Consider the following 11328-nt stretch of genomic DNA (forward strand, 5'->3'; position numbering starts at 1 on the left):
ATTGTAACAGGACTGTCCTACTGTCCTGGGTCTGGTCTCTTACCGGTTTTGTGGCCGCGGTGAGAGACTCCATCTCAGCGTGAGTCATCCAGACGTTGCTGGTGGACTGGTTACAGACAGAGAAAGCAAAAGCCAGGTGAGTTTTGTGGGGACTTGAAGAAGACAAAGACAGAACACAATCACAGTGCAGCTGTGGTGCTGCGGATCCCTCTCCTGGCTGCCCGCGTTTCGATCGTGCTCGGCGGGCTGCGTTAACGCCGAGGTGCCGTTTCAATGGGCCGAAGCAAGAAGTGGTGTCATGGCTGAGCGCCGCGCCGTTCATCGGCTGCCTGAACACGGGTCCCGCCGGCGACGGCTTTGGGAGTCGAAACGCGTATCCGAGTCTTGTCGTGTCGTATCCTGCCCTCTCCTCTCGGTGTCTTCCAGCTCAGGCCACCCCTTCCCGAAACGGGGAAGTCCGGAGTTTCATTCACAGTATAGCGTGCCGTAAAGGGCTCACGGTTCAGAATCGTTCGTCACACTTAACCAAGCAGAAACGGATGACAGTGAGCAGTAAGGAGCCGCGCAGCAGAGGAGGCTGGTCACCTCTTCATCCAGCTCCAGGGGCAGGGGAGCTGGAGCCTGTCCCAGCATGCACAAGGCAGGACACATCCTGGATGACACGCCAGTCCGTCACAGGACACACACACTCACAGACACATTCACACACACACTCACAGCCATAGAAACACTCACACTCACACACACTCACAGCCATAGAAACACTCACACTCACAGCTATGGAAACACTCACACTCACACACACTCACAGCCATAGAAACACTCACACTCACACTTTCACACACACACTCACAGCCATAGAAACACTCACACTCACACACACTCACAGCCATAGAAACACTCACACTCACACATTCACACACACACTCACAGCCATAGAAACACTCACACTCACACACACTCACAGCCATAGAAACACTCACACTCACAGACACATTCACACACAAACTCACACACTCACAGCTATGGAAACACTCACACTCACAGCCATAGAAACACTCTCACACACACACACTCACAGCTGTGGAAACACTCACACTCACACACACTCACAGCCATAGAAACACTCACACTCACACACACTCACAGCCATAGAAACACTCACACACACACATTCACACACACTCACAGTCATAGAAACACTCACACTCACACACACAGAAACACTCACACACACACATTCACACACACACACACACACACACACACACACAGCTATAGAAACACTCACACACACACACACACTCGCACCAGGGCCAATTTTCCCAGAAGGCAGTGAACCCCCAGCATGTCCCTGGACTGTGGCAGGAAACCGGAGCACCCGGAGACACCCACATGAACTCAGGAAGAACACGCAGACTCCACCCAGACAGCGCCCCAGGTCTGGAATCGAACCCAGGGCCCCAGCGCTGCCCTACTGCAGGCACTCCTCCCAGACTCACGGAGCGTGTGCTGGCCGGCGCTGAGGGGCTGGTCAGAGACACCATCTCCTGGATGGCCAGGCGCAGCTTCAGCCGGTGCAGGGGGTTGCTGATCCCAATCTCCCGCTGGATCTCCGTGTCCGACAGGTTGGCCATGATGGCCCCACTCTTCACATTCGCACGGCAGGCGGCCACATACCAGGCGGGCATCCCGACCCAGAGCTGAGAGAGAGAGAGAGAGAGGGGGGTTAATACAGACACACTGACTGGACACTCCAGTACATTAACACTGCACTGAGAGAGAGAGGGGTTCATACAGACACACTGACTGGACACTCCAGTACATTAACACTGCACTGAGAGAGAGAGAGGGGTTAATACAGACACACTGACTGGACACTCCAGTACATTAACACTGCACTGAGAGAGAGAGGGGTTAATACAGACACACTGACTGGACACTCCAGTACATTAACACTGCACTGAGAGAGAGGGGGGTTAATACACACACACTGACTGGACACTCCAGTACATTAACACTGCACTGAGAGAGAGAGGGGTTAATACACACACACTGACTGGACACTCCAGTACATTAACACTGCACTGAGAGAGAGAGGGGTTAATACAGACACACTGACTGGACACTCCAGTACATTAACACTGCACTGAGAGAGAGAGGGGTTAATACACACACACTGACTGGACACTCCAGTACATTAACACTGCACTGAGAGAGAGAGGGGTTAATACAGACACACTGACTGGACACTCCAGTACATTAACACTGCACTGAGAGAGAGGGGTTCATACAGACACACTGACTGGACACTCCAGTACATTAACACTGCACTGAGAGAGAGAGGGGTTAATACACACACACTGACTGGACACTCCAGTACATTAACACTGCACTGAGAGAGAGGGGGGTTAATACACACACACTGACTGGACACTCCAGTACATTAACACTGCACTGAGAGAGAGAGAGGGGTTAATACCCACACACACTGACTGGACACTCCAGTACATTAACACTGCACTGAGAGCAGGAGGAGTAGGGAACTGTACCTCTAGCCAGGACACCACAGTTGGTCCATCCCATGATGCAAATGGTAACCCCTGGCGACAGGCCTCTTCCAAAAGCTCGTGTCTGCGGGTGTAGACAATGTGTCAGGTTTTCATTTCCAGTGAGTTAACATTTTCCAGCCAGCTAACACTCCCATTACTGCTCAGAGGGACAGACAGAGGCACAGTGAGGGACAGACATGATCACAGAGAGCAGAGTCTCACTTTTTCTTGCTCCGTCGGTCCTTCTCTACTGGTCCAGCCAGCTTGGTGAGTCCCAGAGGGTCAGCTGAGCCCAGGTCATCTGAAGGTGTGGAGGCTGAGAGAGAGAGAGGGGTTAATACAGACACACCGACTGGACACTCCAGTACATTAACACTGCACTGAGAGAGAGAGGGGTTCATACAGACACACTGACTGGACACTCCAGTACATTAACACTGCACTGAGAGAGAGAGGGGTTCATACAGACACACTGACTGGACACTCCAGTACATTAACACTGCACTGAGAGAGAGAGGGGTTAATACACACACACTGACTGGACACTCCAGTACATTAACACTGCACTGAGAGAGAGGGGTTCATACAGACACACTGACTGGACACTCCAGTACATTAACACTGCACTGAGAGAGAGAGGGGTTAATACACACACACTGACTGGACACTCCAGTACATTAACACTGCACTGAGAGAGAGAGGGGTTAATACACACACACTGACTGGACACTCCAGTACATTAACACTGCACTGAGAGAGAGAGAGGGGTTAATACAGACACACTGACAGCAGTCACAGCTGGTATTATCTACCTCTTTTATCTCTTTTGTTCTGGCTGTTGCTTAGAAAACCCTGATCTTGTAGCGCAGACTAACTGAGCCCCTCCCCCTCCTCTCCGATTGGCTGCTTACCCAGGGAGGCGGACTCCCGGCCGGGTTGGCCCAATCGGCCCTTCTCCTTCTTGCCGAAGAGCCGGCCAATGGAGGACTTGATGCTCTTCTTCTTGCTGGACTTGTGCAGGGAGTCCTGGCTGCTGTTGGTGCTGCTGCCGTCGGCTGAGAGACTGGGGGAGAGAGGAGAGGAATGGGGCAGGTCACCGGAGAGAGGGGAGAGACGCGTAGGACACTCTACATGACTGTCTCTCCCTGGCTTCTGCAAAAACTCCCTGCAGGTAAACGGTTCAGTGGTCTGATTAATTGGTCGAGTGATGATGGATTAATTGGTCTAGTAATTGGTTAGTCTGCATTTAACTGATTGGTCTGGTAATTGGTTAGTCTGTATTTGACTGATTGTTCTGGTAATTGGTTATTCGGTATTCAGCTGATTGGTCTGGTAATTGGTTAATTGGTATTTGGGCAATTGGTCTGGTAATCGATAAAGTTAGTGGTTAATTGGTCGAGTAATTGGGTAATTGATAATTGGTTAATTGATATTGGCCTGGGGTCGTGAAGGGCTGTACCAAAGCGCTGTGGCTGTAACAGAGTTGGACGAAGGGTGCACCCCACCATCCTCTTCCTCTCTCACAGCTGGCCGCACAAGCAGGGAAGGAGTGTTCCTCAGAGTGCTCAGCGGTTACAGTTCAGAACGGTAGTCAGATCCCAAACAAGCAAGAGAAGAACACGAGAGCAGTCAGAAAGGCCGTCTGGCCCAACCAATCCATTTGCTATTCCGGGTATCGGCTTGAACATAGCTGGGCAGCTTGTTCCCCACCCCCACCACTGTCTCTGTACAGTAGTGCCTCCTGTCCTGACCGGAGGAGCTCACCCAGCTGTGTCTGGAGAGAAGCCAGGGTATCGGCTTGAACATAGCTGGGCAGCTTGTTCCACACCCCCACCACTGTCTGTGTACAGTAGTGCCTCCTGTCCTGACTGGAGCAGCTCACCCAGCTGTGTCTGGAGAGAAGCCAGGGTATCGGCTTCAACCACAGGGCTGGGCAGCTTGTTCCCCACCCCCACCCCCCTCTGTGTACAGTAGTGCCTCCTGTCCTGACTGGAGGAGCTCGTCCAGCTGTGTCTGGAGAGAAGTCAGGGTATCGGCTTCAACAACACGGCTGGGCAGCTTGTTCCCCACCCCCGCCACCCTCGGTGTAAAGAGGTGCCTCCTGCTCTCATTTTTACATGTACTTTCACATGTACAGGCTTGTGTCTCAGTGTTGAAGGAGTCAGCCTGCTGAGGATTTTGGATACTTCGAAGGAGGGCTGGACGGAGTCTGTCTCCCTGCACCAGCCCTGACGTCCTGCTGTCCACTGTCTCACTCTGTCTCCTCCGATGCTCCGACACTGGCCAAGGGCTGAGGCACCGACTGCTCTCGGTTCTTCTCACGTTGTCCTCGAACATTACAGAGGGCGGGACGGGGGAGACGCGGGGCCGAGAGTCTGGCAGAGGAAGAGGCAGGGGGAGAGAGGGGGGGACAGAGAGACGGCGAGCGTTCTCATTGGTGGGCCCGCCCGCCCGTCATGGCTCCTACCTGCGGAAGTCCCGCACGTCCTCCAGCCCCGCCCCCGGGTGGGTGTGTGTCATCCTGTCCAATCGCACGGGCCGGGGCGTGGGGGGCGGGGTCGGGTCCAGCAGCGCGAGGGACCTGTCGTCCTCCTTGGACGTGCTGTTCTGGAGAACAACAGCACATGGTCTTGTCCACAGACTGAGGACACTGAGGGACACTGAGGGACACTGAGGGTCACTGAGAGACTCTGAGGGACACTGAGGGACAGTGGGAGACTCTGAGGGACACTGAGGGTCACTGAGGGACAGTGAGGGACTCTGAGGACACTCAGGGTCACTGAGGGACAGTGAGACACACTGAGGGACAATGAGACACACTGTGGGACAATGAGGGACACTGAGGACAGTGAAGACAGTGAGAGACTCTAAGGAAACTGAGGGACAGTGAGACACTCTGAGGGACACTCAGGGTCACTGAGGGACAGTGAGACACACTGAGGGACAATGAGGGACACTGAGGGACAATGAGGGACACTGAGGACAGTGAGGACAGTGAGAGACTCTAAGGAAACTGAGGGACAGTGAGACACTCTGAGGGACACTCAGGGTCACTGAGGGACAGTGAGACACACTGAGGGACAATGAGGGACACTGAGGGACAATGAGGGACACTGAGGACAGTGAGGACAGTGAGAGACTCTAAGGAAACTGAGGGACAGTGAGACACTCTGAGGGACACTCAGGGTCACTGAGGGACAGTGAGGGACAGTGAGGACAGTGAGAGACTCTAAGGAAACTAAGGGTCACTGAGGGACACTGAGGACAGTGAGAGACATTGAGGGACACTGAAGGACACTGCTCCTGGTAGGAGTATCTTATTAACAATCAGAACATCACTGTCCACTGGAAACGGTTCCTGGCCAGATCTTTGTTGGATCTGGACGGTTCTGAAAGCGTGGCGGCGCAGGGCGACAGAGCCGGGCCCGGTTCCTACCTGCCTCTCGGTCTCCCGGGCGGGCGAGTGGGTGAGCCGGGGCGTGGAGTGGCCCGAGCTGGGTGGGGAGGGGCTGGCCAGCGTGGAGGAGGTCAGGGAGGGGGGGATGAAGCCGCGGCCCCCCCCCAGGGAGGAGGGGGGGGGAGGGGGGCCTTCCAGGGCCACGCTGCTGACCCGGCTCTCGATCTCCTCGGCCCGCAGCTCCGTGGTCTCCTTCTCCTCCTGGATCAGCCTGAGAGAGAGAGAGAGAGGGGTTAATACACACACACACTGGACACTCCAGTACATTAACACTGCACTGAGAGAGAGGGGTTAATACACACACACTGACTGGACACTCCAGTACACTAACACTGCACTGAGAGAGAGAGGGGTTAATACACACACACTGACTGGACACTCCAGTACATTAACACTGCACTGAGAGAGAGAGGGGTTAATACACACACACACTGGACACTCCAGTACATGAACACTGCACTGAGAGAGAGAGGGGTTAATACAGACACACTGACTGGACACTCCAGTACATTAACACTGCACTGAGAGAGAGAGGGGTTAATAAAGACACACTGACTGGACACTCCAGTACATTAACACTGCACTGAGAGAGAGGGGTTAATACACACACACTGACTGGACACTCCAGTACATTAACACTGCACTGAGAGAGAGAGGGGTTAATAAAGACACACTGACTGGACACTCCAGTACATTAACACTGCACTGAGAGAGAGGGGTTAATACACACACACTGACTGGACACTCCAGTACATTAACACTGCACTGAGAGAGAGAGGGGTTAATACAGACACACTGACTGGACACTCCAGTACATTAACACTGCACTGAGAGAGAGAGGGGTTAATACACACACACTGACTGGACACTCCAGTACATTAACACTGCACTGAGAGAGAGGGGTTAATACACACACACTGACTGGACACTCCAGTACATTAACACTGCACTGAGAGAGAGAGGGGTTAATACACACACACTGACTGGACACTCCAGTACATTAACACTGCACTGAGAGAGAGAGGGGTTAATACAGACACCCTGACTGGACACTCCAGTAGGGGTCACTGTTAGCGTACTGTGTCAGTGTAAAACTCACTTGATCTCCTTGTTGATGGCTTCCAGCTGCTCCTGCAGCATGATGGCCAGAGTCTGGACGTCGGTCTGTCCACTGGGCGACAGCAGATCCGACCCGAACAGCGTCTCTCGCTCATCTTCCTCGTCCGAGCACCCCCCCTCCACGCCCCCCTCGAACCCGGTAGCCAGCAGACCACTGCTTTCCCACTCTGCATACTGAGAGGGAATCAGAAAAGAGACACACTGACTGACTCTGCAGGACCAGGACTGGACACCCCTGTCCTAGAGCCAGGACCCTGCCTGGAGGCTCTGATTGGCTCATGAAGGAGTGAAGACCCGCAGACACACTGACTGACCCTGCAGGACCAGGACTGGACACCCCTGTCCTAGAGCCAGGACCCTGCCTTATTTCACTAACTGCCCCCCAGAGATATGTGGGCACCCCCGTGGGTGCTCAGGGACTTGGAGTCTGGAACAAGGATGGGCGTCCCACACAGTGTGGGACTGGACCGGAACCGGCACGCAGACTGGCACCAGCCCGTTACAGGAGCTGTATTGCTAGCGTTCCTCCTGAGACACTGCCCGCGTGAGGCCGGGGACAGGCAGGAGGGTGCGTTCATGTAGGTCGTGGGAAATCTTTATAGAGGAATAACGTCGGTGTTATGGTAGGAGCCGTTTCCCCTCCACCTCCCGGTCCAAGCCAGGGCCGTCGGCGGATGGCCCCTGACACCAAGACAGGCACCTCGCCGGACGCCTCACCTTAGCGGGCGGCTCCTCCCGGGCAGGACCCCAGCGACCTCGCGGCGCCCTCCTGACCACGCCCCCCGAGGCGTTGCCGTAGTGATCGAGGTGGGAGGTGGAGCCGGCGGGCAGAGACCCGCCCCCCTGGGAGTATCGGAGCTCCAGCGCGCTGCCGGGCAGGGACCTGAGAGAGGAGGCCGGGGGAGACACACAGAGAGACTTTGTTTGGTTTCATGTTCACTTGGTTTTTATCTGCTAATAAAGCACCTTGAATTGAACTGAAATTGAATTGAGAGAGAGGTGTGATCTACCTGCACACCTGCAGAGAGAGAGGGAGGAGAGAGAGGAGAGAGAGGGAGAGGAGAGAGAGAGGAGAGAGAGAGGAGAGAGAGGAGAGGGAGAGGAGAGAGAGGAAAGGGAGAAAGAGGGAGGAGAGGGAGAGGGAGGAAAGGAGAGAGAACGAAGAGAGAGGGAGGAGAGAAAGGAGAGGGAGAGGAGAGAGAGAGGAATATAGAGACAGGTTCATGTGCTGGAAGTAACTGTCCAGTTCCAGATGGCTGGACCTGTATCTGCTCATCGGTCACCACAGCCTGGACGGGTCAGGGAGAGAGAGGAGGGACTGAACCCCAACGAGGCCCCCCAGCCCTCCTGTACCCCCTCCGTCACCCCCGTCACCTTTATCAGGGGATAAACGCGAGTGAAGCGAGGCGCGTGCAGCTGTTTCTAACAGCGCGATCGAGGACACTGCCATCACTGACCCCACTGGGTCTCGCAGGGGAGAGACCAGCTGCTCAGGGTCCAGGAAGGTGGTCTGCCCTGCTGACACGCACGTGCCAACACACAACACACAGACACACAGAGACGCAGAGAGGGACAGACAGGCAAAGAGCCACATGAGCAGACGAACGGCCATGAGGCACACTGACAGAACTACAGCTGTCTGCAGGCAGAGAGGGGTGGGAGGGGCCGGTTGGGTGTGTGGGAGGGGCCGGTTGGATGTGTGGGAGGGGCCGGTTGGATGTGTGGGAGGGGCCGGTTGGGTGTGTGGGAGGGGCCGGTTGGATGTGTGGGAGGGGCTGGTGGGTGGGTGGGTGGGGACACGCTGGCCAGCGTCCATGCCTACCTGGAGTAGGCGGAGCCTGGCCTTCCTCTGAGCTGGTCCAGCTCCAGCTGGATCCTCTCTAACTCGGCCATCAGCTGCTCCTGGGGGAGAGAGAGGCAGGGAGAGGAGGGAGTAGAACTGGCACACAGACTGAGCTCCGGTCCAGGAATAGTAACAGCAAACAGGCGCGGAGAAGAAAACCGGTCTGGGCCAAACAAAAACACCCCACAGCTGCTGCCTGTTGCTGCTCAGGATCGTACCCTCGAAGACTGCAGTCCGAGCGCAGCCCAGCTCTGCGGAGGCTCGTGTCCGGTCGCAATGAGGCGGCCGGTTCAGCCCAGTTACCTTATTGGCTAGGAGATCATCCTGGATCTTCTTCATGTTGGCCAGCTCCTCCGACAGGGAATTCTGAAACAGAGGGAGACGAGTGTCCGAGCTGTTCCCTCTTCTGATTGGCTCGCCGGGGCGCTTACAGCGTCCGGCTGCTGTCCAGTGTCAGTCCGTGGCGTCTACAGCAGTCTGGACTTCCCAGTCCCCGGGAAACCCCCCTCCATCTATAAGTGGTGTGAGTGTGTGTGTGTCTGCGTGTGTCCTGTGATGGACTGGCCCTGGTGTGAGTGTGTGTGTCTGTGTGTGTCCTGTGATGGACTGGCCCTGGTGTGAGTGTGTGTGTCTGTGTGTGTCCTGTGATGGACTGGCCCTGGTGTGAGTGTGTGTGTCCTGTGATGGACTGGCCCTGGTGTGTGTGTGTGTGTGTGTGTCCTGTGATGGACTGGCCCTGGTGTGAGTGTGTGTGTGTGTGTCCTGTGATGGACTGGCCCTGGTGTGTGTGTGTGTGTGTGTGTGTGTGTGTGTGTGTGTCCTGTGATGGGCTGGCCCTGGTGTGAGCCTCAATCTCCCAAATTAATAAAATCCACCATAGTCATATATAACCTCATGAGATAAAAGCCCTGTGATGCCGCTAATCAAACTGCTGGAAATTATCCCATGAAGCTGTTGTTGCACTTGCCCTCCACTCCACCAGGGGGCACTGCTTGGTTCCGCACCTTCTCCTCCAGTGCCGCCATCCTCTCCTTCAGGTGCAGCTGCAGCCGCTCGTTGGACTCTGACAGCAGCTTGTCCACTGTGTCCGAGAGGCGCTTGTTGTGCTCGTCATTCATCCGCTCTCTCTGTCGGGCCTGAGAGAAGACATGGAGCAGGGTTACTGTGCACAGACAGGAGCACACGTGCACAGATACACGGATTCACACAGACAGGAGCGCACACACACAGACAGGAGCGCACACACACAGATAAACACGCGCACAGATACACGGATTCACACAGACAGGCGCACACACACACACACACAGATACACGGATTCACACAGACAGGAGCACACGCGCACAGATACACAGAGACAGGAGCACACGCACACAGATACATGGATTCACACAGACAGGAGCACACGCACACAGACAGGAGCACACACATACAGATACACGGATTCACACAGACAGGAGCACACGCGCACAGATACACACAGACAGGAGTACACGCGCACAGATACACGGATTCACACAGACAGGAGCACACGCGCACAGATACACGGATTCACACAGACAGGAGCACACGCACACAGACAGGAGCACACACATACAGATACACGGATTACACAGACAGGAGCACACACGCACAGATACACGGATTCACACAGACAGGAGCACACACGCACAGATACACGGATTCACACAGACAGGAGCACACGCGTACAGATACACACAGACAGGAGCACACGCGCACAGATACACGGATTCACACAGACAGGAGCACACACATACAGATACACAGATTCACACATACAGGAGCACACGCGCACAGATACAAGGATTCACACAGACAGGAGCACACGCGCACAGATACACGGATTCACACAGACAGGAGCACACGCACACAGATACACAGACAGGAGCACATGCACACAGATACACGGATTCACACAGACAGGAGCACACGCGCACAGATACACACAGACAGAAGCACACGCGCACAGATACATGGATTCACACAGACAGGAGCACACGCGCACAGATACACACAGACAGGAGCACACGCTTACAGATATACAGATTACATAGACAAGAGCACACATGCTCAGACAGACCCTCTGTAACTCCTGGTTCTTCTCCTCCAGCTGTGCTTCCATCTGGCGCAGTCGCTCCTCGAAGTTTCCATGGCGCTCCTCTGCCTGAGCAACAGAGTCAGAAAGAGATGTGAACGAGAACACCCCAGGCCACCCCAGTACCCTGCTGAGAGCCAGCGGCTGTACCAGACCCTCAGTGTACCAGTGTCTCAATGTGTCAGTGTGTAGTTACTGTACCAGTGTGTCAGTTACTGTGCCAGTGTGTCGGTAGTTGTA

At 55.0% G+C, this 11328-nt stretch overlaps 1 protein-coding gene across 1 annotated transcript in view; it reads right to left on the reverse strand.

Annotated features, from left to right (window-relative positions):
- Positions 1-11328, reverse strand: part of ppfia3 (PTPRF interacting protein alpha 3) — a 31811-nt gene that overhangs the window by 12884 nt on the left and 7599 nt on the right. Inside the window, exons 10-22 of the mRNA XM_088923251.1 lie at positions 11074-11157; positions 9976-10107; positions 9275-9337; positions 8951-9030; positions 7846-8011; positions 7109-7302; positions 5989-6220; positions 5020-5159; positions 3464-3615; positions 2775-2868; positions 2553-2634; positions 1503-1703; positions 44-106 (exon numbers count right to left, since the gene is read on the reverse strand). Coding sequence (XP_088779377.1) covers positions 44-106; positions 1503-1703; positions 2553-2634; positions 2775-2868; positions 3464-3615; positions 5020-5159; positions 5989-6220; positions 7109-7302; positions 7846-8011; positions 8951-9030; positions 9275-9337; positions 9976-10107; positions 11074-11157 — 1683 coding nt within the window. The remainder of the gene's footprint in view (positions 1-43; positions 107-1502; positions 1704-2552; positions 2635-2774; positions 2869-3463; positions 3616-5019; positions 5160-5988; positions 6221-7108; positions 7303-7845; positions 8012-8950; positions 9031-9274; positions 9338-9975; positions 10108-11073; positions 11158-11328) is intronic.

The sequence above is a fragment of the Atractosteus spatula genome, chromosome 8 (assembly GCF_055471065.1).
Source record: "Atractosteus spatula isolate fAtrSpa1 chromosome 8, fAtrSpa1.hap1, whole genome shotgun sequence".
NCBI classification, from domain to species: Eukaryota; Metazoa; Chordata; class Actinopteri; order Semionotiformes; family Lepisosteidae; genus Atractosteus; species Atractosteus spatula.